General features: G+C 44.3%; 2 protein-coding genes across 2 annotated transcripts in view; one reads left to right on the forward strand and one right to left on the reverse strand.

Moving 5' to 3' along the window:
* Nucleotides 1-26,953, reverse strand: part of LOC1270584 (Ig-like and fibronectin type-III domain-containing protein 1) — a 114,742-nt gene that overhangs the window by 35,415 nt on the left and 52,374 nt on the right. Inside the window, exon 4 of the mRNA XM_061653458.1 lies at nucleotides 11,853-11,895. The gene's annotated coding sequence lies outside the window, so the exon portion shown is untranslated. The remainder of the gene's footprint in view (nucleotides 1-11,852; nucleotides 11,896-26,953) is intronic.
* LOC5668062 (amyloid protein-binding protein 2) lies at nucleotides 2,603-5,719 on the forward strand. The gene has a single exon (XM_001688123.2). It carries the CDS (start codon nucleotides 3,968-3,970, stop codon nucleotides 5,393-5,395), a length of 1,428 nt encoding a protein of 475 aa, XP_001688175.1. The 5' UTR covers nucleotides 2,603-3,967; the 3' UTR covers nucleotides 5,396-5,719.

Below are 26,953 nucleotides of genomic sequence, written 5' to 3' on the forward strand. Positions count from 1 at the left end.
AATTGTGGTCTTTTTTTTGTATATATATATTTTTTTCATTTCTGTACTGATATCATATATTAATACATCTGTGTACTATGCAAACACTAAAACACAATGTTCTAACCATCATCAGCTGCAGCCTGATTAACGGAAGATAAATCAATTTAATTAGAAACCATTAATGGATTTCCTCCTCGGACATAAATCAACTCCGGTGAGCCACTTTTTATGCAACGCATGTAGACGTTTCATTGGCGGCAGATGTTGTAAAGCTAGTTCAAACTAGCAGCATCATAGATGCGGCCGATCCCTAAACAGCTAGCCGTGCACCTCCTCATTTACCGTTACCGTATGGATCAATGCTATCATCAGAAGCAAAAAAAGAGCCGCATTAAGTCTATCGCCTCTTAAAGCTCTACCAGCAGCTTGAGAAGCGTGCCATGACGTCACTAATGCGAGCTCTAATATGTATGCAACAGCCAACCAATCTGTTCTCACACTCACCACCGTACAGGGCCCGTCTAATCTACACACTTCCCCCTCCACAGGTCTGCTGCAAACGTTTGCTAAATCGTACAGCAGATCTAGCGAAACCGGTCAGTCGCATAGGCCGGACCACATCGGCCCCGACTGGACCTACATGGGCAGCTTCGACTGTTTTATATGCAGCACGGGGGTCTTTACCAATGCACTTAGCCTGTGCTGCATCGCGGTGCTGTCACAGCGTGAGGCGCCTACACATGTTCCCTGCCCTGTTCCCTGCCCTGTCAACACGACCAACCTCTTCCGTATCACGTGGAAATGGAACGAGCCCGACGGGAAGGACAAGGGCAAAGGGGCCAGCGGACCTATCTATCGCTGATGCCACAATCTAGCAGAATGTCGTCATGTGCCTTGATCTTGACACTTATCACGAAAAGGGAAAAACCAGGCCACCGCCGATAATGGGGCAGAGAAACACACAAAACATCAAGAACCGGAATAGCGCGCAAGTGACGATTCGGCGACCAGTACACTAGCGCCATCCAGTGTCGGGAGCACCGAACCCGCTCACCGCGGCCACCTGTCTGGGGCGCCCGTGCGTCCACGATAATAATTGCGCCTTCGCCGCCGCCAACATTGTTTACCGCGATTTCCAGACGCGCCACCCCACCACAGGAACATCGGAGCAATTAATCACGCGCGTCCACGTGGCGGCGGCACCGGATCGTTCAGGGGCCGCGAGTGCGAGGAATGATCGGTGATCGCCGATGAGACGCGGACCGGCGGAACCAACAAAATCCCAACCGGTGCGAACTGGTTTCGCCTTTTTGCGTTTTTCTCACACGTTTCGCCGGAGGCCACCCTCCCCGTGTGCGTGCGGCGCTTGTTTGTTTACTGTTTTTTTTTTCTTCAATTTTCTGTTCTTTTTTTTTGCGTGAGTGTGTGTGTTTTCAGACTTTCGGAACATGACGCAGTGCTTTACGCGCCGTTTTATGTGCGCGGGTGTCTCCCGCGACCGGAACCGGGTGAAGGGAAACGCCAAGTAAAAGCTTCACTGCCAGTGTTCGGCGCAAAAATCGGGGCTCGAATGCTGTTTTTTTTTGCGGGTAGATGGCCATCAAGATCCCGAGGAAAAAATAAGTGCATTACACGTAAACAAAATTTGTTATTTTGTTTTTCAAGCAAACTTTGTTTTCGACTGTGTTTTTTGGAATTTGAAATGAAGATATTAACGTCAAATAACAACACTACGTCATAATATATTTTAAGCTTCTTCGCAATTGGATTTGCTTTATATGGATATAACGATCCGTTTCTGCTTGGACGGGAAAGTTGCACAATCGGCGCTCAATGTCGCCTTAGTTTTATTGAGGTGTTTCGTGAAAGTGACCCCAAAGCTGTGCTCGGTGATCGGAATTTGTCGCCAGTTTATTGCGCACTTTATCGTAGCTTTGTCGTGGAGGTTGGGTACATTTTGACCGTACTTTATATAGATTTATAGGTCTTTGACCTCGGTCACTATTTTGTCTTCTTTTTTCGTCAACACAAGCAGATAAGTTTGCTGTTAATATGGCTATTTTGAAAATACAAAATTGCTGTGATACGGTGCATTAGTCACGTTGTTAAACTGAAACCGGACCTAAGATCAAAAAGATGTTTTAGGCTGTTGACATAGGAAAGGTTATAGAGCTACATGATTATTCTGGGTACTATGGATGTATGAGGAGTTGAGATGAATTCAAAAACGTTTTCAAACTCACAATATTATACGGAGTAATGTATCCAGGACGATGTCTCGTGCTGTTCTGAACTAGTCCAACTACTCTGGAACAGAATCAAAATCCAATGATAACAGAAAATATTAACTAGAGAGATTTACTAAGATGCACTTCTCAGGATATTTATAGCAAAGCAAAATCTTAAATCTATTGTTATAAATTACATTGTAACCTGGATGAGTTATTGAGGCTGAAATATAAATGATACTGTGATCCAGATTATTGGGAATTTTAATTCCATAAATGCGAGAAAACCATATGTAAACCACAGTTTGAATAAAGAAAATAACTCGTTAGCCGGGGATTCTTTCATTCTGAGATTCCTTCAATATCAATATCGTGGACGAAATAATTGCACCCTGTATATTGTAGGATAGAAAAAAGTACAATACAAAACTACCACTAAAATGACATCTGTGAGCATCTACTTCGCAGCACGTGATCAGCACTCTGTAAGCTAAAACATTGTCACTTTCACTGGAAACGACTGCGGAAATAAAGATAGCCGGTAATAGTATTTGCAGAAGGCAGTGTCCACGCAATGACATTGCATTTTCTAACGTCATGCCACGATGCCACGCCTTCAGATATTAGATAAATCTGCAAAATCACAGCGCTCGGCGATGCTATCATGCGAGCAGTCACGGCCATGCGTTTTTGCGCCCCAGAGCCAAATCCGTGCGGCTCTGGTGGCACACAGTGCTTTGACCCTCTCCCCCGGCATGGGGTAATCTTGTTTACCGAATTTGGGTCCGAAAAATTCCACATGAGCGCGCATGTTGTGTTGGTCCGCACCAGCAACCAGCAGCAGCAGCAGCAGCAGCACAATAAACAAACGCCACACTCACACAGATGAACGGACTACGTTCATCCGCAAGAGAACGGATACACAAAACAAGACAACAAAAGCAGAGAGGATAAACGAGATTGTCCATATCCGTACTCACCCCCGCATAACCACCGACACAGCCCCGCTCGCCCCGCTGGACCATGGGCTCTTCATGCGATCGTGCAGTTACAGCGCGCCCGGCAGTAATGTGCGTGTCGCATGTAACACAGACCCCGCGCTTTGTTGGTGTGCGTGACTGGTCATTGCTTGTTTACACGATCGTGCTCCGCGCAGGTACCGACGGGTATCGATCATTCCGTTCGAACGCACGCAGGAAGAAGCGAGAGCACACGCGGGCGTGCGCGTGCGAACGAGATGACAAATGGCGGAGGCGCGTCACCGGCACAGCACACAGCAGGCACAGAGCGCGCCGGACCTGCTGGACCGCTTCTTGTAAACAACTTTTGTCCCTGTGTGTGTGTGTGTAGGTGTGTGAGTGAGGGTAGGATCGGAACCGTGAGCGGGATCGTGAGACCAAACGCGTCAGTATAAAGCGTAGTACGGACGGCGCTCGAAAGGTCAGTTTGTTTGTTGAATTCCCAGCGAGCTGAAGGTTGCTGCCGGAGATCGAAACCCGGGCGACCATTTTGTAAAGCCGTTTTTACATCTTTCCCATCCTCGTGATTGCATGTGCGCTGTGCCAGCTACAATCACGTACAGATTCCATACGTAGGAGACATTACTTTGGATGTTTGTGAGTTTACGTGAAAGGCGTTAAGGTGAACATCTGCCACCAAGTAGAGTGAAAAACTGTGCCAAGAAAAGTGCCTTTGGTGTGCATGAAAGCAAAGTGAGATCAGTGTCAAACCCCCGCTTCAAAACACCCACACACAGCATGATTTCGGAACTGTTCCAAACGATGCACAAGGCCCGCTTCAGCGGCATCCGGATCGTGCCGGAAAACTCGCCCTCGCTGCAGCAAACGTGCGTCCGCGCGTTCGTCGAGAGCGTGCGCAGGACGCGGACACAGCAGCAGCAGTGCAGCGAGGAGCGGCTGATGCAGCTGCAGTTCCTGCCGGCCCCGCTGCTGACGCCCATCCTCGACCGCATGTGCCGCTATCCCGAGCTGCGGGGCATGCTGCGCGACGAGCTCACCGATCCGGTCCTGTTCATGAAGCTGTTCAACGGGTACGCACCGGACTACGACACGCTGGAGAAGTGTTTGCGGGAGGCGGCCCGCACCGCCGGCCGGCCCGCCGTCCTGCGCGACCTGGCCCACAACTACTGTGATATGTTGCGCACCGAGCTGCGCGTGGCGTCGTTGCGCAAGGGCGAAACGCGCGACCAGCCGCGCATCCGGGCGCGGGTGCTCGAGTCGCTCCGGTTCGGCGACTACCTGTACGAGGCCGGCTGGTGCCGGTGCGGCGCCGAGGTACTGGCGCTCGCGCAGGACCTGCTCGGGCTGCTGGTACCGCCCGCCACCCGCGCCCTGCAGCTGGAGTGTCTGGTGCGGTTGCTGCGCGCCCAAATCGGTGCCTGCCTGACGGCGCGCGCCTCCCACACCGTGCAGCGGCTGCACGCGTTCCTGCAGCAGGTCGGCGAGTCGGCCCCCCAACTACCCCTAGTCAAGGCGTACCTGCAGCTCGGCAGCTACTACTACCACGTGCAGGACTACGACCGCTGCCACCAGTGGGCGCTGCGGGCGCTCGCCTCCGCCGCCGACGGGGACGACGCACCGGCCAAGGGTGACGTCATCGACGTGCTGCAGCTGATCGCGCTGTTTTGCGTCGCGAAGGAGCGCCACGACCTGGCCAACATGCTGATCAGCCAGGCGGTGCAGCGGGCCCGCACCGAGTACGGCGGCCTGCATCGCAAGTACGCGGACGTCCTGCAGCAGTACGGGTTCGTGCTGCTGCGCATGAACGCCATCCTGCCCGCGATCACCGCGTTCACCGAGTGTCTGGACGTGACCGGGCGCGTGTACGGGCTGCTCAGCCCGCACGCCGTCGTGCTCGAGGGCTACCTCGCCCACTGTCTCTATCTGCGGTCCCACACGACCGGCCGGTTCGATATGGCGCTGCGGCATGCCGAGACGGCGCTCGAGCTGGCCAGCCAGCTGATGCCGGCGAGTCGCCGCGTCCGGGAGCAGCTGGAGCGTACGCGCGATCTGATCCTGCGCGGACCGGACCAGCGCCGGGACACCAAAGAAAGTCAACCGTCGCGCGAACGCGACTACCATCCCTTCACGCTGCGCGAGATCAAAGAGAAGTTCTTCGAGCTGGACTCGTCCTTCGAGCGTGACGGGCTTGCCTGCAGCGGCTAGCGGCGTGCTCCGGGCTCGTGCCATCATACCGCCCTCACCTGAAGCCCTGTCGAATTAAAAGAAGCAGAACTAGAGTGTGTTGTGTGGAGCCCGATGCGCTCCGAAACCCAAGACTTTTAACTGTTACAGCATTTAGTTTAGTCGTCTGTGTGTGCCACGTGTCGAGATATAGTGTTTAAGAAGTATGTGCTACCCCCGTCGTCGCCTCGCCGTATTAATCCCCATTTTGCGATGATGGTTCTCGCGAGGCTATATACAAGATTCGTCGATTTTAAGATGAAAAATAAAAAAAGCATGTTTTTTTTTACTGTTCAATAATCAAAATCTATCATGTGTGTTTGGTTTGTGTTTCTATTGATCCTCCGAAGTAGTTTGCCCTCTCGATCATCAATTCATCAACGTCACTCGAGAGAAGTTGGCGCGTTTGAAGTGCGGTGTTGTGATATTCGGTCGACGTCAGTTTGCTCCTTCTTTTTTTTCGCGGACAACCTTTACCTGGCCTTCTTATGTGACGTGCCCATACACACTCACACCAGCGCGGGCATCCGGCCAAGGTTGGTCTGAAAGAGGTGAAGATCACAATTTGCACTTGTGTGTTGATACGGGGGGGATTGGTGGGATTGTGAAGATAACCTTCAGCTTCTTGGGTTTACTTTTGCTTTTGAGTTTCTTTTAAACACACACACACACACACCCAGGAGTATCGAAGGCATAAGCACCTTAAACCACTTTTGAGTGTCGGCGAAGTTCGATTGGAGAATAGCTTTGGTTCGATAGGAACTATCGACAATACGGATATGGGCATCCGGGGCATAATGGATAACATATGCATGCTTTTAAGATTGAATGTTTCTGTAACATAAAATAATAAAATTCTTCATTCGTGGAACTAAAATCATATTCTTTTGACTGCACTTTTGTTTGCTATAACAATCGATATTTTAAGTACATTTATAAATGTAATTTCAAGCTATTGTATCATTAGAATACAGCCTAAAATTTATATTCAATTGAAGTAATTAATCAAAGTAATAAGTAATTTCAATGAAAATTCAATTAAACTCTTAAGATGCATGGAGTTATAAATACAATACTCTTCTGATGTTATAAATACATCATTTAATTTCCTTACCATTAAACATATTGATTAATACATAATTTATGGCACACCAAAAATTAAGACATTAGAGTAAAAATCCTCCATCAACCCCTAAATCATTATCCATGATCCCATATTCACGGGATGGTCCCGTGGTATAGTTGTCAAATTGCAAGACTTAACAACAACAATGCCCGTCGTGGATTCAAGCCTCATATAGACAAAACCGTCCTCTCCCGTAGCTATGACACTGGCTGTGGCTGCGTGGAACCTTAGAAAGTCTTGAAAGTCTGTATCCGAAGGCCACCAATAAGAAGAAAAATGTCTGATAAAATCGATGCTTTAGATGAATTAGATAGAATGTAAATTTATGTCCTTGTCTTGACGCTGAATAACCACATGATTAAGAGCAATTATGTTCCAATAACCACAAAACTAATTTTATAACATTTTTAGGTCCTTGCTGTCGAAGATATTAAATATTTACTGTTATTTTGGTTTCTGAAATGGAATTTGAAACATAGTTGTACGTAATTTATAGAAGGACCTTATGCAGAGATGTCTTTATTTGTAGTCCTCTGTTTTAATATTTAGAATCTTGAACATTTGGTGTAAACGCGTTGAAATGTTTGTTACATGTTTCTTGATAAAATGTGTAAACCTTAGCCCACTTGAAAACATTCGTATTTTACTGAAAAGATTTTAGTAAGTAGATTACAATAAAATGGATTAAGTGCAATGTGTATGAAATTCCTTTACGATTTTTTTAGGTACTCACTTGCTCAACTCAACGAACTATTTTGAAGCACAGTTGCCCAGTTACCTACTACAATGATTCATATCAGCTGTAAATAATAGTGTCCACTGTTGCTTGAACCTCGAAGCAACAGTAATTCAGTATACTTTTGTCCTGCCAAACAATGTTGCAAACAACCTTCTAGTTTATCGCATTCTGACTGACCTCTCTCGCTTGACACGACGCTCGTGTGCATTGTTTGCTATGTGTCTCGATGTTCACTAAACTATTCACCACCCTATGCCCCTACGCGTTTGGTCCTGTATCGCTCTCAATGTCCCCACATAGAGTCCACCCCGCCCTGAAAAGTTTCAAAAACTGCCAACTGCTCGAAGCGCAAAGTACACCGGTGAGACCGGGCAGCAGGTTTGCGCAGTAACGAGATCACTTTGGAAAAGGTCACCCGGTACCAGCGACCTCCTGTCATCCACGCGGGAGTAGCCCGGAAGCTGAAACTAACTTTTCGGTCCGGAATGCGTTAACTTTTTCCGTGCCGGCGGTATCGTTTTAATTACCGCTACCGAACGCTGTGGTTATAATAATTCAATTTCGCAGCCCCGCAAATAAGACCACTCCAGGCGTTATGCCCTGAATCGGTGCTACCGGCGAATGCAGTTCGGTAAATTAGGTTTAAATTATGTGCTACCAGGCCTGCTTGCAGTGTGCACAGATGATTAGAGGTCGAGAGATTAGATTCCCTAAGCAGACAGATATTTGTAGTACATGAAGTGCTTGTAGTTCGTCTGTTCCAGTGACATCTGTGAGAAATGATATCCCCCGATGCAGACCCGACCGGTTTGAATAGCAAACAAATTGCAAAAAAAGGTTCCCTTCCATCTGTTCTATCCATCCAGTTCTATCGTCTCGTAGGCGGAGAGGAGCTTTCATCACTGTCCATCCATGCGCCCTAACGGCGATCCGTTAGATGCTATTCAATGCAACTGCTGCTGCTGCTTCACGTGCAGGTTCCATCCCCTTTTTGTGGCATTAAATAGTGACCACGGGTCGGTTAGCGTGGTTTATGCAAATTAAAGCCAACGTCAGTGCACCATCAATCAAACTGCGATGAAATATCACACCGCACCAGCGACCATGGGATGCAGGGAACGAACGTCTATAGCTTTTCGGACATTCAATTTCAGCAGAAAACCACCGAATTGAGGACACGACAGGACGCAACCACTGACTGCAGAGCAACAACAGCGCCAAAAAAGTCCTCCCCCAAACTCAGTGATGGTTTAACTCGCGATAAGTGTGTTATCGTCCTCGCCTAGCCTAACCCACCGCCTGCCACGAAATGGTCACAATTCGTGGGATGATTAAATTGAATAACAATTAGGCTAATCGAAATGGGGCTGGGTAACGTCCTCTAACACGGGAATTGGGGTTGCAATCGGTGAACTCTACCTTACAACTCCATGGAAAGCCTGGAAGCGGTTCTGATGCTAGTTTGCTGAGTAGTCCGATAGAGTCACTGGCAGGAAATTGGAGGAAGAGATGCGAGTGCGTGTGACGGAAATTTAAACGATTCGACCCCATCCATGATTCTGGCTTCCGTTTGACGCGGGTGGAATGAACTTTGGAAAGTTTTAGTGGAAGGAACAGAGAGAGAGAGAGCAGGGGCCAATGCCCAGAGGCTACTAGTCGGTCGGACTAATTGCGCCTGGGCACGGAATATTCAGTCGCTCGTTTGGGGTTAAATCACATAATCGGATGAGCGCGCTTGCATCGTGGGTTCGATGGTACCAGTTGGTACAGTGCTTCAAAATGTTTCAACGTTCTCCGAGGTGGTGGTTTTTAGAATGCTTGTGTGCTGCATTAAACTATTTTGTTATTCGTTTGTTCGGTTCTTAAAGATCGGGGCCAAACAACAACAACATCCACCCTTCAGTAGCTGAAGCGCAATAGCGCCTAAGGGCGTTTGAAGCTCGCACGTGGCCCATATATCTTTCCTCCCTGGAATGCGTCGCAGTTTGTCGAGCTTTGCCAAACAAACCCAGCACACCGTTTGTGCCAATAATCATCGAAAGTTGCATCAGATGATTTGATGCATCCCACCCGCGCGCGCCTGCCTGTGGGAAACGACGCGTTTCTCGCCGGGCACCCAGCACCATCCTCCACGTCCATCGACCGAGATGCAACGATGCAGTGTGTTCGCTATTCCCGCTCTCCCGTTGAATAATTTAATTCCCGTCAGCGTTCACCCCGCGCAGGGGCGTTCCACACATATCGCGTGCGGTGATGACGGGCGGGTGCCTTCGGGAAGGCAGTTGAGGGATATTGGGGGCATGGTTCGTTGCACAATCATCGGTTTGCGTTCACCCGCAGAATAAGAACCTCGATGAGGTCGTGTGTGTGTGTGCGCGCCGGGGGGAGTTCCGTGTCTTCGTCAGTGACGGTTCCGGACACTTCATAACCTAGTCGATTTGACCGCAGCGAGGGGAGGGGTCGTCCAAGGGCAGCGAGGAGATGATGCATATTGTATCCTGTTTCTTTGAAAGTTTGGATCGATTCCAAGCCGCAGAACCGGACGGGAGTCGCTTTTGTTTTGCGTAGAACGATTGAGCAACTGCAACTTCGGTAAGAGCTCGAAGGCTCTCATGTATAACACGGCGTATGGTGTGTTTTATCAGCATGCAAGCACAATGATGGCTGATTGGCAAATGCTACAATGTAAAGGTACACATTTTACAATACGTTTGAAACAGATATGAAGCCTAAAAGAGAGAAAATAATCAATAACAAAAACACACCGTACCGATTACGATATGCTAATAACAGTACGCATGCCATTGAAAAGCTTCATAGCAGCCAACCACTGTACTGGTACGTTCTGCTAGATATGCAATCTGCATTACACATTTCGCCGCACAGTCGCTTACCCAACGGACATTGTAAAGTACGGGCGCAAAGCAACACCGATTGCGGCCGTATATTGTGATGGTTGTGTATTGTAGCTCCTATCATACCAATTGCTAATGATGAGAAGTCGGACCTTTCAGTAATTTGTAGCAAAACTATAGTTTGATAATAAAAACTGATAGTATAAATTTAAAAAAATGTAGAATTTTTTCGAAATTTTCGATGTTTTTGAAAACTTTACTGAGGCCATAGAGTTAAGCATCGGACAAAAATTCGTAAACAACTTTGTTAACAACTTGGTATGAAATTATCAGTTTAAAGATATAGAAAATGGACTTGTTAATTTACAGTAGGGAAAGTGTACCAATTGTGGCTACAGCACCAATCAAGGCTATAACGAACACTATTTTCGATCTAAAACAATCAATTTGCATACTACATCCACTGATGATTTTTTAATTTATAATATAATTATTTTAAAACATTTGTGCTTCATTATTTCCGTGCTAGCCACTTCTGTTTGTTATATATTGCCCTTTTAAAAAGTGTTGCCAAGATGTTTGGCATCTCTTACAATTTTGCTAAGAGTAGCACTGTAGGATATTATCGATTTTCAAGCACCAAACGATAATTTTATCTTAAAATCATCGTTTTGGTGGAAAATATTAGTTATTTAACGTATTTACATCACAATTGACCTACATTTAATGCATTTTTGCATTAAAGTCCATAATTGGTACAACCTTATCTTCGATGCACCAAACATCCATGGATACCATGGATGTTTTGTTGACAACTGTCGTTTTGGTCGTAGTGCGTAGTTTACAGCTGAACAAATCGGACTTCTCGTTGTTATTGTCTCAATCTAAAGTGTTAATATGTGTTTTAAGCATCATTTTCTTGTGAAAAGGTATAAAATTGAATAAGTTTCATCAAAGTAACGCAGTCTTTAATGACTTTCGTACAAAAAAAGTGCAATCTGAACGTCGCTCGTGTCCTCCGCTATGTGGTAGCGGGCTTCGGTACAGCTTCGAAGAGAATAATTATGAATATGAAGGAATGTCAGGATACATGTAGTTCAAACACGCATGTTATCAGTAAAATAAGAGTCTTACATTTTAGAAGAATCTGGCCCATCAATTGTGCGATTAATTGAGCGTGGATATCAATACACCCAGTGATAGAAAACGGATATTTTAAAATGTTAATTTTATGTATTTTAATGGTGTTCACTTACTTATTTACCTGCAGTGAACTTATTAGTACTTGATTCGAGTTAAAACAACGTCACAAATTGGCTTTTGCCAGTCTCGTGGTACGGTCGTCATCTCGTACGACCTAACAATATGCCCGTCATGGGTTCAAGCCCCAAATGGACCGTGCTGCCATACGTAGGACTGGCTATCCTGATATGGTAGTAAATAAGTCACTGAAAGCCAAGCCCACTAGCCGACAATTTTTTTTCTATCTTTTTTTTAATTTTCTATTTTATCAAATCAGAAAATGGACGTTTTAAATTTAATTCAAAGTTCACAGCACTAACCATCAAATGTTGCATTAAATGTTTTCTTTTTTCGATCAATTAGTTTTCTATAAATCGACGTATTTCATATTTATATACCTATTATAGTAAAAATTACCAGCCAAATAAAAAAACCTATCCAATATTGTTCATACTTCCACAAAATCTTAATACTTACATAGAGCTTGACTTAAAGTGGTAACTGGAATCGCTGTCAATATCTGCAAGTTAAAAAAAAGTGAAAGGAATAAATTAGCTTTGCATGTTTTAAACTTTGATTTTATTACAGAAAATTTAAAGTGCATTTGATTTGCATTTGCAATCGGCTGTCCATCGTAACGTTACGATAATACCAAAGCTATTCAACTCGCCTCAAGTGCAACGTACGCCGCCGCGCCTCATCATCCATCATCACGCAAAAACAGCACTACACATCGGCGGTGTGGCGTTTAGATTAAACCAAACAATAACCTTTCCCTTTTCAGCCATACTTTGCATATTTGTTGAGCTTTTTGGAGAGCCTCTTTTTTTCTGCTATCCTGCACGCACCGATTACCGTAATGTTGCGCTCATAAACATACTTCAGAGCATCGGCATTTTTTGCTGTTGTAATGCTTTGTTCACGCTCCGGATGGTTGATTTTATTCACTTTCCCTGTCCAATCGGTCAGTGTGCCGGGTGGTCAGCAGCAGCAACATCACTTTGTGGAGCTGATCTATCAGCGGTAATGGCAAAGCCGGCGGCAAGCACACGCGTGTAACGTGAACGCATTGCATCTGGTGGCGGCCAGCAGCGACCAAGTTTGCTCCCGGCTTGTTTTGCGTCCGATGACGCGCTTGTTCGCACGCTTCCGATATTTTTCGCCATTCGTGTGCGCACGGTAAACGCGGGATTCGTCTATAAAACACTTATTTGTTTTATGATTCACCGGCGCGCATTATTAATGCATTAAACGTTTTTTAAAGGCCAGCTGAAGGTCTTGCAAAAGCAGATCCATCGCTGGCGGCACCGCCAAAGCGTATGAATGTTAATGTGCACATCGCACATACGCATCGCCATAACGCCCTTCAACTAACGGACACACCCGCGCCACACGGTGGCAGCATGAGCAGGAAGCTACGTGCTGTACGTGGAACACGTCTTCACGGGACAAAAGCAGCCCCGGGATGAGATGCAACCATCAGCAATGGCAGAATCTCGCCCGGGAGCAGAAAAGCAGCGAGAACGCCGCGTGCGCCTCATCGTCTCTGCGCTCGCCGAAAGAGGTACGTGATTTTACGAGTGGCGGAAAGATTTCCTGGTTTTACGGCTGCCAACCCCATCAACAGTGCAGTATCACGCTGCTTGCCTCCCGCGAACGGTGTTGTCGGGAGCTAATGTAGTGATGAGTTTTTGAATTGATAAGTGTCAGCAAACAGGATCGGCCCGGGGGGGAGTTCGATAAGAAGTTGAAAATAAATGTTTATTTTTAAAATAGAGACGACACTATAGTTAAGGTTTTTTCGGCCGGCTTCGGCGTCATGTTGTTGTTGTTTGTACAGTTTTGAGTGTTTTTGGCTTCAAACTTCGGCGTCATGTTAGCACGGAACGATTCTAATTTCGCCCGTTCTACTGATTGCATACCTTCGGGCGGTTAGCACAAATCGCATGAAGTGAGAGCAGCACTACATCGGGTGGTTCGTTTTGTATCAACTTTAGTGCTGTATGGTAAGACATTTTTATAACAAATTTAAGCACTTTATTTCTTCCTCCAAAATACGCTACACAATGGGAAAAATACGAAACGGAACGTTCGTCAAAGATACCTATCGATCCGATTCTACCATCCCCACTTCATACGACAGGTAGATCGCATCTTTCAACGAGAGCACTCTCACACCTTCCTTCAAAGAGGAAGGTATTTAGAGCATCATTATTCGAACGGCAAGCAACATCGCGCCAGCATAAGGGGCCGAACCTCCGAAGGCAAACGCGAAGACATCGCCGTTAAATGCGTGAATGTGATGGCGCACTGGGTAATAGCACTTCTCTTCCTCCGCCGTGTGGTTACGGACGAGTAGCAACAGCCAGTGTCTTGGCAAAACCCCTCTCCCACCCCCACCTCTGCAATGCAATTTAAATTTGTCAAACGATGAGTCAAACTTTTCCCTGTGATAAAGCGTAACAGAAGCAGGAAACGAAATGGTGGTGGTGAGCGACCAGAAATTCCACTTCCGGTTGACAAGTGGAAGAAGCTTTTCCAACCATCTCTTTTCCGGTACCGGAGCGAAACGGAGCGGTAGCAGCAGCAGCGCAGCAACACGCAGCAGTAAAGCCTCTGTGGTACAGATTTTGTGGGTTTTTTGATGTTCACGGTTGTACACACACGCGCGGGAAAGGAGAGCAAGGGACAACGAAATGGTGATACCACACGCTAACGAACGGTGGAGTAAAATCAGACAGTACCACATTGAGTGTGGGGCGAAGTAAAGTACTGGAACACAGTAAAGTTGAAGAGGATTTTAATCGGTTGAAATAATTTACAGCAAAATGGTGATACAAGTCGTTGCCGTACATTGAATTCCTCTCTCGTCAGTGTCCCATATTCTAATGATGGCATGGAAGAGAAGGACCGATGAGTACGCAGAAGAGACAAGGAACAACTAGACCAGGTGACAGGCTTTTTCTTCCGGAAGTTGTTTGATGTTTTTTTTTTATATTTATATATTTCCAGTTGAACGCAGAGCAAGGATCGGCCGCAGCGATTACTCGCACTCGTAATGACACGACAACGGCAGGGATAGAGTTTCACCTTCCGGTTGGCGGGGATCCCGTCCCGTGGAGTCTTATGCATCCTTTGCAGAAAAAGAGGGTCGTTAATTAGGTTTTGAGGATTTCCAGTACCGGTGTGTGTGAGTGTACGGGAAAGGAACAGGGTTGGAGATGAAAAGGCGCTTAAAATATCAACTTTTTTTACGACGCACGCCGAAGAAAGGAAGGATTTGGATGCTTTAGCAGATTCGTTAACTTTTTTTTATGGTAAACATACGTAAACAATTGTAATGGAAAACGGAGAGTGCAACAGGGGGAAGAGAGACCGTAAAATGGGAAAGGGTTTATTTTGAGCGTCCTGAAAAAATAAGATAAAAACGGGGGAAAGTAATTGACATTGCAATGGGCAACGGGTGGAAAGCTCCTTCGCAAAGCTTTGTACAAAGAACACCACAGAAACTGAAACATGTAGGTAAGTGTGGTGCTTTTTCCTACATGTTGCTCAAGTTGAACTTTTTCATTTGCCAACTGCATGTTGAGCAATCGCTTTCAGTGCTTTTGTCACTACTTATTGATACAAAAAAAAAAACCATCAAAAGTCTTAATACAAAGAAAATACGCCTAATCCGACTCGTCTTAGCATTTGCAATTTAAATCGGGCACAATTTTGTCCTCCCACGGGGAATCCACTTCAGCAAAAGACGCACCAGAAAGAAAGAGAACAGCTCCGGCAAGGTAACTCTTCGAACGGATGATGGATGATTGTTGTAAGGAAAATAATTTCCATCTCCGTGTGCGCACCAACCAACAGAACAACTTACACACACACACACACACATACAAACAGGGGGGAAAACACGAACAAAAGCACGGAGCACAAAACTGTGGTATAAAAGTTGGCGGCGCGCTTTTATTCGACGACGAGCATTCTAAACGAGCATCATTGGAAAGCATCGTACGGAGCGCGGAAAAAAAAACAAACAAAACTGCACAGCACAGCATACCTCACCACCCTGCCCAAACCCTGCGTCGTCGTCTACGCGTTTTCCGCTCAAATAAACACCTTAACTAACGCTACTTCCTCCGGCGGGTGACTATTTCCAGCGCGACAGGTTGTGAGCGAAGGATTAGTATTTGTTTGAAAAAAAAAATCGCTGGAGCAAAAGAAAGAGGGAAATAGAGATGACAAAAAACAACAACAACCACGTACATGCACAGCTTGGTGCAAAAATGGATAACCTATATTTAAGTTGCAGCAGAGGGTTTTTTGTGAGTTGTTGTTGTTTGGTGTACTGCAAGTTTGTCTAGAAATGGGAGAGAAGTTTTACAATCGCACAGCACAGGAAAAGACGCATTTTTTCAACTGTGCACGCGTGCAGTGCTTGCATATGTGCGAGGTTATATTTTTAAAGGCACCGTGGTAAACATACACTGTAAATTGTATAATGATTTTTGTAACAACATCGTGGCAAAATCAGACGGAAAAAACGAAACACAGCAAATACTGTTGCGTTACAGATGTTATTGCCGAGAATTCTTTTATAGGCAGATATACGTGGTCTAAGCTTTATTGGAAGAATAATTTCAATTTTATTTGCAAAGAGTTAAATGGCAATGGTTGTCAAACACACGGCCTAGAAACAAGTCCATCGAAAGTTTGAATCTCTTATGGGGACAGAGCAATCAGAACTAATTAATAACTAAAATAATCCCTTGAAGAAAGTAACGTTTGCATCTAAAACAAATGGTAAAAATGGTCGATTTTTCAGGGGTTTACCGTAGCTTCTACTAACGAAATGCTAATTCCACTTTCAATAATAGTATCCCAGGAATCAGTAAACCAAATTTGATACCTCTTTCAGTCGAACTCTACCCATGATCGCCAAAACAGTGAGGCAATTTCGTGCGCGATCCAAGAACGGCACCCCGTAGTGTCTAAAACGGACTCCGTGCGGCAGTTTGTGGACGTCGTATAAGCTTGTTCGGGCATCTACAACATTTTGGCAGCATTATACAACAATCAGAGCATCGAAAGAATGCCTGATTCCGAATGGCCGACGACCCTGAGCGACCTGAGCCAAAGGAAAACGCCAATCCGAACATTTCATACGAATCTCGGTCGAGTTTCGATACAACACCCAAGTCTGCAAACCGGTGCTACATCCCCTGGCTGCGTCTTATCGAATTTTCCTGAACCAACATGATCCAACAGCTCCAATACAACAATTTTGTCGCGAAAACTGAGGAAGAATTGATACAAATCGAAGGTAGATCTTAACACATTCTTACATGCATGTCTTCGTCCGCCATGGCGGAAATTCCAGAAAACTGATGAAAGGTACCTCGCAAGGTCGTAGATTGATTTTTGCAACTTAACTTCAAAAACTATCTTTCAAAGGATGTCCATGGAAAGAAACTATATCTCTTAGCTATCTCTTTCAACAGCCAGCCAAAAACAGGTCATTTTTGAATGCACAAGTCAATTATCCTTTCTTTGTTAACACTGTTTAACATAACTAAAAATATTATTATACTGATTGTACAGTATTTGTAATATCGATGGCACACCGATCGGTTGGTATTGGTTTAAATAGTAGAAAGGTATTAAACATATACAAACAAATAAAAATATGCTTCTAATTAGCACATCGTGATCCTAGTTTTTACTTTCCTATTTGTGATCTATTTGTGATTCATTCAATAAGCAAACTTTAATGCCGTGTTACATTGTAAACAATCTTTTTTTTTGCTTCACCGCTTTCGCGAGGACGAATGAATAAATCCTAACGAATGTTGTGACTATTCATTAATTGTGACATTCGTTTTTGTTTTACTGTGGCTGCTGACTGCGGAACTACAATATAGATTGCAGCTAATCAATATCAATTGTTAACCCGCATAACGTTACTCATTTGTCATTCTGTCCCAACCGATGTAGGAGTTGCCTCAACGATAAAACACACTACTATTGACTCTGCGTATGTGTGTTTTTATTACATTCTGCACAACATATTAGTTGGAAGTGCGTCTACCAGCGGGCCACATCACGTCTCTTCCGGGTAATAAATAAAGCTGCATTCCCAGGTAGGCAAAACAAATTAGTGAGCGACCGGGTGTGACGGTAGTCGATCAAACTGCTACAGAGATCGAGACAAAACACACACACACACATCGTCATAACAACCACATCACATGAAGCCCAATTAGCCAACAGCATGTAAAACCGTCAATGGGAACAACAACGGCAGTGTTCGTGCGTGCCTTGCTCAAATGCAGCGCAGGAATGGGATAGAAGAGGTTGCCCTCTGCACGGCTCCGTCTTCTGAAGAGCCTAGCCCAGACCGATACTTTGTATCCGTTGCGGTGCACACTCCCTCTAACCTCGGCCAAACGACAGCCGAAGACCGTTTTAATTTCATTTAAATTCACGCGCACGAACACGCAATCAGCTGTTTCTGCTGCGGCTCGTGATCGGAAAGATAGATTGAATGGGCGCAAAGCTTCAAGTATTGCAGCGGGCCGGTAGAAGTAGCATCATCGGAAGGGACCACCGTTCACCCCGGAGTGAAGAAATCGAGCTTGTGTACTAGTTTTGAATGCCACCGAATCGTTGAGATACGCTGGCTTACCCACCGACGAGGCCTCCGGATCATTATCGCAGATTTTATCTCTTTGCTCGGTCACCATCATCAGCCGCCGTCAACTAGCGTGGCATTCGATGCTCCCCGTGGCACGTGCTTGCTAATATTTGGAGCGGCTTGAACTTTTGATTCCAGCGGCAGATGTGAAAAGATGGTGAAGCGGCATAATTTAATTTGCAACAAGAAGGAGTAACAAGTGCCGGGGAGAATCTTGAACTCTTCAAAAACTTTGGGGAAGATGACTTTTGCTTAAAAAGTGCTTAATTTTAACATAAAACTGAAATGGCACCATAACCACAGCGCCATCTTTTAGCGTCGTGGCCATCACAAATTATACCAGCAATTGCAGCACTGTTGTGATATCTCGACAGTGTGCAATGTACTCGCCCGATGCACTGCCCCCCGAACCTTAATAAAACTTGCCCATCCAAAGATGGCAAGTCGAGAGGCGGGGGCGACGACGAGGGAGAGCCCGGTTGCGTCAACCCTTGCTGTGGACCATGCAAAATGAAATAAAAAATGCAACTTCATTGCATACATACTAGACGCGGAATGAACATACACACACACGTACGCATGCAAGCAAAAAATGTCACATTGCACACGGATGAACGGTGCAGGGGGTCTCGGCTAGCCTAAACTCATCACCGTTCCAGCGCCGCTACCATTGCAACACTACCAGAAACACACATTTATGATGGGCTGTTATGACCCCGGGAAGGCAAACGCTGCAGTGTGTAGCAAAGTGCAACCACTAAACCTGCTGTTGCAAATTTTACGCGTTTTGGTTTGGCAGTGCACATTGATGCGTTTGGGAAGTATACGTTCCATACCACACGGTTACTGATGCAGTGACTTTGCGAATTGCAGCACATAATGGCTGCCCCTTATAGCTGAGGAAGTTGAGAAATCGTTTCAATTCGAGCAAGTATTGCTCATTGTAAACACGGTAAATACGGTACTGGGGGCACAACAAATGACATCGATGCCCAAGCAAGGCTTTATCTATCTTTGATCTCCTTAACGACGGAAAGGACGGATTATTTTGGAAAATTTGAAAAACTACGACGTATCCAACGATTTTATTCCAAAGAAAGCGAACTCTAACGCTCAATTTATGTTATTGCGAAAACTTCACAAATTTGAATGTATTTAATGGCCTCATTGCTGTCAACATCTGTAAAATCTATCAAAATTACTATTCCTGCATCTAGTCCATAACATCTATGCATCTAAATGCATAACACTTTTTGTGACTTTTCGCTAAGAGCATGAGATAGTCAAATTAGTTTCAAATATTTTTATCATTTTTCAAACTAATACAGCATACAAATACTCCACGATGGCCGTAACTTAACGCTTCGAATAACGACTCACTGTCTGGAGCGTTTTCTGTATTAAATGTTGAAAAGAGTAGACACAATGGAAATGTTTTATATCAGTACAACTTGAATTCTCCAGAAAAAAAGCTTCCATGTAGGCATATATGAAACCTATTCAATTATCAAGTAATATCCAACTGTAGCTAGAAAGCCATTAGTAATACTGAAAGATTAAAAGAGTATAAATGTATTCTAATAGATTGCAATATTAGTTCATCACTTTTGTTTTGGATGAATAAACAGTGTCCTCTTGAGGTTATAACGTTTAGTATCCATAATTTTTTTACTAAGGCTTTTGTTCGTTATAAAGCATTCAAGTAAATGAACACGAGTTATCGTCCATACATTACTACCGGACGGTCCGTCAAGTGTCCTTGACATGTGGGCGTGACGACAAATCTTCGTAAGATAATTGCCTATTATCCTATTCTCCTAATATGTCAATTTCTATATCACTTTCCAATATGGCGACTAACATAAAAACGATAATCCCACCGATCCCAATCTTCACAGTTTCCTGATTTCTTGGATTCAAGAGCACAGACATGTTCCTATTGATTTAAGTTCCTAATGCCAGAATAACATCAGAAGCGATAGCAAAGTACTCTACAGAAAAATTAAGCCCAAAGCTCAAAGAAGATTCATTACCAAACGTAAGCGATACAACAAAACATACATTGAGCCTCTCAATCACTCTGAACTACAATTTCATTCAATGCGTTTTATTCGTTACCATCGCTAGTGAAATTCCCTGAGGACAACAATTTGTATTGTATGTAAAATTACCCACTACTCCTAATTGATTCATAAATTCAACCAGATAAAAGCCTATGAATTGTAAAAACAAATCCCAGTCACAATTATTCCACCATCAATCCAATTACAGCACACCGCCATTACGCACTGAGCAACGGGCACGGAATGAACCCACTCAGGATTAGCATTTCGAGTACGTTGTTACAAATCAGCGGACACCCGAAATGCCCGGGCAGTTGCAGCAGCAGCAGCAGCACCCAATTTGGAATGCCATTACGTGTGTTCCCAAAAACTGTAATATCACATCATTTTCATACGTTAACGGCCGGCCCCAGACACAACACCAGTATAGGATCCAACTTTCCGACTTCTACCTTTCTGACCTGTTTGGGCTGCGGGTAAACACAGCAAAAAAAACGCATACAAATATGTTATCCTCAAATATGGAAATGGGGATGTAAAAGAGAAGCAACGCACAGCGAAAAATAGCCACCCTGTGCCCTGTGCTGGCGAGTGCGAAAAGGAACGGAATCATTGTTTCCGTTGCTGAAACCAGCCGCCGTACGCCGGTGGTCGTGTCAAATCGATATTGCATAATTTTCATAATCTGTGACTCCAAAGCACTGCTCGCCCACAGTGAATGACCCACCGTGTCCGCCGGGATGCTTTCGTGTGGAAATGCGTCAACACGAATCAAAGTTTTCTTCCAACAGCGGCCGTCGACGTCGTCGTCCGGCAAAGAACCGCCTCGGTTTGCTCTCTTGCACTCTCCGTTTGGAGTGTGATGTGTTTGGAATTAGTTTTCCGTTTCATTCGCTTTTCCTCCTCCCGCCTTAAAAACGCGTTCGAGCGGGCGGGAGTTCTGAGAGGACAAAAAGCGACACCAACCGGCACACAAGGTATAAGGTAAAACGGATTACGCAGCATTAGCATACGAAAGCGCTAACCGCAATCTCCCCTTTGGCGGTGTGTGTGTGTAGCAGGGTGGGTTGTTTAGTAGTTTGTCAAATCACACACGTTTAAGCTCGGGAGTGGGATAAACGGATGCATGCGGCTCGTCGGGTAGGGTAGGGCCCGCCGGATATGTCTCCGCGCTAGAGGGAGGAAGCGATTTAATAGCTTCTATCGATTCTAATTCTTACGTAACGAGCAGCGCTGACGATGACGGTGGTGTCGGTTGCAGGCAGTGCCAGTTCAACCGGCAACTGCTCCCTTCAAGGCCACCCAGTGGAGCGCCACATTCCTCACGCACACGTACACGTAAAAAGGGGAAGGATCGATTTTTCCACAAAAAAAAATCGACCCATTATAATTGGGTTCTGGGGGTAGGGGGGAAAGCTTACTGGCCGATGGGAAAAACAGACTCGTAAAAGTACGGAGAAATGACAGCAGGTGTCATCTCGCCTTTCCCGACGTTATATGTTTGGGGCAAAGTTACCTGTTGGGGCCTCTTCTTGCCTCTCGCAAGAAGACAGGACTCGCCGGACAGGCGGGATTAGGAACGTGCTACGTACACTTTTATGATTCGTCGTTCGTCCCAGAGCAGGATGGCTGAGCGGATAAACCGCCTGTCTGCCGTGCGACGCAACCGACACACGGGTGCGCATAATCAAACGGTTGTTTATCGATGCTTACTGGAGCGAATCGCACACCGTTGATGTGCGGGGGGACACATGCATGCCTGGGATAATGCATTGCCTTTATTTATTGATATTAGGCTGTCGCCGTTGTCGGACGTGTATTCATAATCAATCCAGATGGGTTACCGCCGTTACATCACGGCTCTCAATCTGGTTTAGTTAGTGCGGGATACGTCGTTGCCGTTGCCAATCGTGCCTTCGTAATAATCATGACAGGGTGATATGCTTTGCAACAACGACTTTTAGCATTATCCAGTGTGTGCAATACTGACGACATGGACCTGCCTGTGTGTTCGCTTAATCCCGAGCGCAAATGCATCTGTTGCAATGACAACGTCAATAAAATGAGAGGTTTGATAAATTACCCAAAAAATAAGCAAGCTAGGAACTAAAAAATATTACAACTCATCTGTTTTGAAAATGGATTTTCTAAAAACAGACACATAATGTACGTGACATCTTTGAAGATCCTGAGAGATAAATAAAGAAACCTTTCTAAATTTGTTACATCGTAACCGATGAGCGTCGTGAGTTCAACAGTTTTTCAATCCGTAAATACATTTGAAACATTGTGTTACCAATAAAACATTGTTTGAAAATAAACATGCTTGGGAAAATACTGCCATTATAAGTGAGCTATTATATTTTCTCATTAAAATTTAGATTAGTTTTTCGTTGGAAATTATTGTTTGGAAGTGGAGACTTAGATATATAGCTCTAAACAAAAGAAGCAAAAATAAATTTGGATTTTATGATTTTGCAAAAAAAAAAAAACGAGCAGAACCTTAATTGAAACATCCATAAATCAAATGCATGTAATGCAAGTACAGTAGATCTTTAAGTTACGATGATTCGTAGAAACGACGTTTTCGATTTTGATTTCGTCTGATTTTGCCAGCCATTAAAGGTTTTTTTTAAATTTTATAATTGATGTGTCAAGTCACAATTTGCTCAAAGATCTGTCAAAGGAGCCCTATTCCGTTTTAAGTTCGTAGGCTGAAATTTCAGCCTGTCAGCTGTTTGTATTGTATAGCAGTTTTCGAGCAGCTATCTAAGATGGTATAATATACAGGTGGGCTTATCCCAAGGTGTATGAATTTACAAGGCTGATTGTTATCGCTTCTGTTTCTAAATGAAGATTTTAAGAGTGTTTATGTGTTCGTCAAGCCTCCAGAAAGCTTGTTCGAACAAAAGTTTTCACTCATCCTGTCAAAAGGTGATATTCAAATTTGGTTACAAAAATACCACCTGGACTACATACACTTTGATTCTGGATTCCCTCACCAGATCTCTTGGGATGCACCTTGGGATAAATGTAAACACCACCGATTTTTCGAGCAGGTACTAGAATCTAATTCTAGCTTTGAGGATAGAATAATCTAGACCAAGGTATATTAAAAATATCAGGTGGTGGATAAGGGCCTTTGGGAGGTCGTCATAGTTGAGGGACTTTACGTCATTTTAAAACCGTTAAACTAATGATTTCCGCACACAAAGCATAGCAAATAGAATAGATTTCTTTGTTACTACGTGCATTGTAGTGTGTCTATTGATTTTATCGATAAAATGAGATATATTAACACAAGATTTGATGATTTGTTTTGGCACGAAATGGAAAATCATGTGAGTAAGAGTTCTAATCTCAAGAAAAATAAATAAAATCATATATAAAATTATAAGTAAATAAATCATATATTGCCTAGTTTTGTTTTCCTATGCGTTCTTTGAAAATTCTCTTTGGAAATTTATAAAATTATTGTTTTATAACTAAACCCTTCATGTCAGGAGCCTTGAGAAATTATTCAAACAAAATAAACAAAAAGCAATTTAATGCACAAGGACTGCACCATTCCAAGCTGACAAACTTCGCCATACCCGCCCATTAAGATAGGAACAACACTTTTTCCCAAATAAACCCTTCCATTCGATCAGTGCGTACAATCGGAACGATCATCATCACCGCCCGGCTAGCGAGCAAGGAGAGGAAAGAATAAAGTAAAACAATTTGTCATCGCATGCAGCCATCCTTCCGCAAGCGGGAAACCGTCCACGCGATGCCGCCCATATGCTTCCCGCTCTTACTAGCGCGCCCGGTGTGTGATTTATTTGTGCAATATCTTCCCCACTACCGAACCGAAAACTACAATGTGAATGAGGGGGGAGGTAGGAAGAAAATTCACTTCCCTTTCCCCACCCGTTCCCCCATCATCATTCTCTAGCACACTGGGGAAAACTGTAATGCTGCAGCAACAAACGCTATGCATTCGGGACTGAGCGCGGTCGCCCGCCCGAACCCCCCCGAACGCGGGTTGGTCTTGACATTTTCCCGACCCCGAAAGCTCTACACACACGAGCACGAGCAACAAAAAAAAAAGTGAAAGGAAATAAGAGCGCGCACGCGAGAGACAAGGGAAATCGAACTGCAGTGCGAACGAGCCATATATTTTGCCCCTGCCAGGGACCGAGGGAAAAAGCACATCACATCGAATGAAGGCACCGTGCCGCTACTGAAGCAGCCTTGAGCATTCTCACCGCTTGCTGCACACACATACACACACACGGTGCGACCCCTCGGGACTCGAGAGGGCAGAGTTTTCCGCGGCATTTGCATGCATGCATTCAATAAATTTAACAAACACTGCATCTTTCTGGCCGGCCGACCGGCCCTAGATCGCTGCAGATATTTGGCCCTTTCCCGTGTGTTGCTGTTGCTGTCCGTGCAATGGCGTGATGGCGCGTGCAAACGGCTGATAACAGTGGCGTTTACATCTGCCCGGCGCTTGAGAAGCGGAAGCAGCTTGACCATCGAACGCGCCGTCATCATCTCCCGGTTGCCGATCGCGCGACACGACGTTGATTGGCGGGGTGGGACTTGCAAAATCAAACCACGTGGAAAACGTTGTGCACAATTTTAGCACAATTTTGCACGTCGGTGCTCGTCTGTGTTTGGAATTATTCTTTGCATCCCGTCCGCCGTCGTCTGCCCCTAAACCAAAGGTGCCAACATTAGCCACCATAGTTGACCGGCAACGATTGTGTTTTGGTGGCAAATAAAACAAAAAAAAAACGTCGATTGTGCCCACTGAAGTGAGAAGAAAACTGTGGGCTAGCGGCGAAGAGCGATGGAGGTCAATTCAAACCACGAAAGGGTGAAGTGGAAAACACACGTCTAAAAACCAGCCCACGTCAAGCAGGCCGAGGTGAATGCGGTGGAAATTCAAAGCCTCTATTTTCCCTGTCAAACAAACGGAAAAAAATATAAAAGAAACACAAAACTGAACCGGAGCAATTTTATTTCCCCTCACTCACCCGCCAATCATGTCCACCACCACCGCTTTTGATAGGGAAAGGTCATTTGCAACGAGCACAAGTCGTCTATTTGGGTCAAGAATGACCTGGGTGTTTTCTACCTTTTCGCCAGCGTCTATAAAAAAATCGTTGCTTACTACGTTCTACACACCATTTGCGTCGCGTGTGGGGGAACCATTTTCTCTGAACCACCACACTACGGAGGGCAGGGCAAAAACATAGCAAAACCCTTAAAAAACAGCGGTAACTGGCGACTCTTTCTCTCACTCTCTCACCGGGCTCCAACACTGACCGGTTGCTTTGTCAAATACAATTACATGCCATTCATATTATAATTTCACTCTAAGTGTGTGTGTGTGTGTGTGTGTGTTTTTTTTTACTCCTTACTTTATACTGTCGTTGCAGTTTGACAAAGAAATTGCGCTAAAATATGAAAATGGGCATTCTTTTTTTTTCGTCGCGTGCTTGCTATTATGGGAGTGACTCCCCTACCTCCCACTGATCGGGAGGTACAGTTGAGCGCGTGAAATATGAATTCGAAAGAATGGGCCATTTAGCAAAAATGCGAATAGGAAAGGGCAGCAATTTGTGTGCTTGCAGCTTGCTGTATGGGAACGTATTTGAAATTTAGATTTGAGGAATTTTTAGACTGATGCACGAGAGAGAGAGAGAGAGATAGAGTGTGTTGTATGTTTGGGAAGTTATGTGAGGAGAGCATAAAACGTTTGATCCTTCTTTTTATCTTGTTATTGCTAAAGAATGTTTGGATTATTCATTGTACCACAACGCTCGAAATGGTGATGGATGGATTTGATTTGAAGGTTAATTTTAGCGGAAAAAGAAACAGAGGAATTTCGATCGGCCGGAAATTGTTTTACATAACATTCTTCAGTAGATCAGAGTTATTTGAAAGATTGATTAAAATAAAAACCAACATTTAAATTCCGTGTTCCGTAGTTATCGTAAAAATAACGTAAAATGTTCATCACTTATTTGCACACTTTTTGTTCACTTATCAAATCACCATCGCGATTTGGTAACGAAATTTCGTTGAATTAAACCAACAAAACCATGGCACATTTCATTCCACCTGACGGTGACACTTTACTTATTCATCGGAGTGAAAACGTTTGAAATGTCCGAATGACAGCGGAAACGAGTCAAATATCGTCAATCTGTTTTTTTGTTTAGCATTTTTTTAAACGGTACAATAGCAAATGACGTTAAAGGTAAGATGTTTCATGTCATACAGCGTGTTTAATTTTGTTTATTAATGGGCACAACAGCATTATATTATTATTCCTTATTTTTTGCACGTAAACAAACAACAAAAACAAAAAACAAAAAAACATATTTCTGAAATGGAGGAAAGTCAAATTAATTCCGGTTCAGGCTTTAGCTTTATTTAAAAAAAACAATTGCGCGAAAGCGACAACTCTCACATTTATATTTGAACGGTAAGCATTCTTTCTAATGTAAAATTCATCATCACAATACATTATTATATCTTCATTACAGTTCAATAAAGTAAAGAAACTGCTAGCAAATGTTCCTTACAGATAAGCGATAATATAAACTTGCTTAACAGAGTAACCTCAATAAATTGTTTAATGTTGGATTCAAAATTTTCACAACATATAGAACGAGTTGTTAATGATATCTTAATTCTAATTAACTAAAAATCTTCCACCAGCATCGAACATGATAGGGCTGTAGCCAGAATAAGTTTATATCCAGAAATTTATTCTGTTGAAATTGAGTCCACGTTTCCTATAATGAAAGCAAGCATGAATATAATAT

Source organism: Anopheles gambiae, chromosome 3 (assembly GCF_943734735.2).
Source record: "Anopheles gambiae chromosome 3, idAnoGambNW_F1_1, whole genome shotgun sequence".
Lineage (NCBI taxonomy): Eukaryota > Metazoa > Arthropoda > Insecta > Diptera > Culicidae > Anopheles > Anopheles gambiae.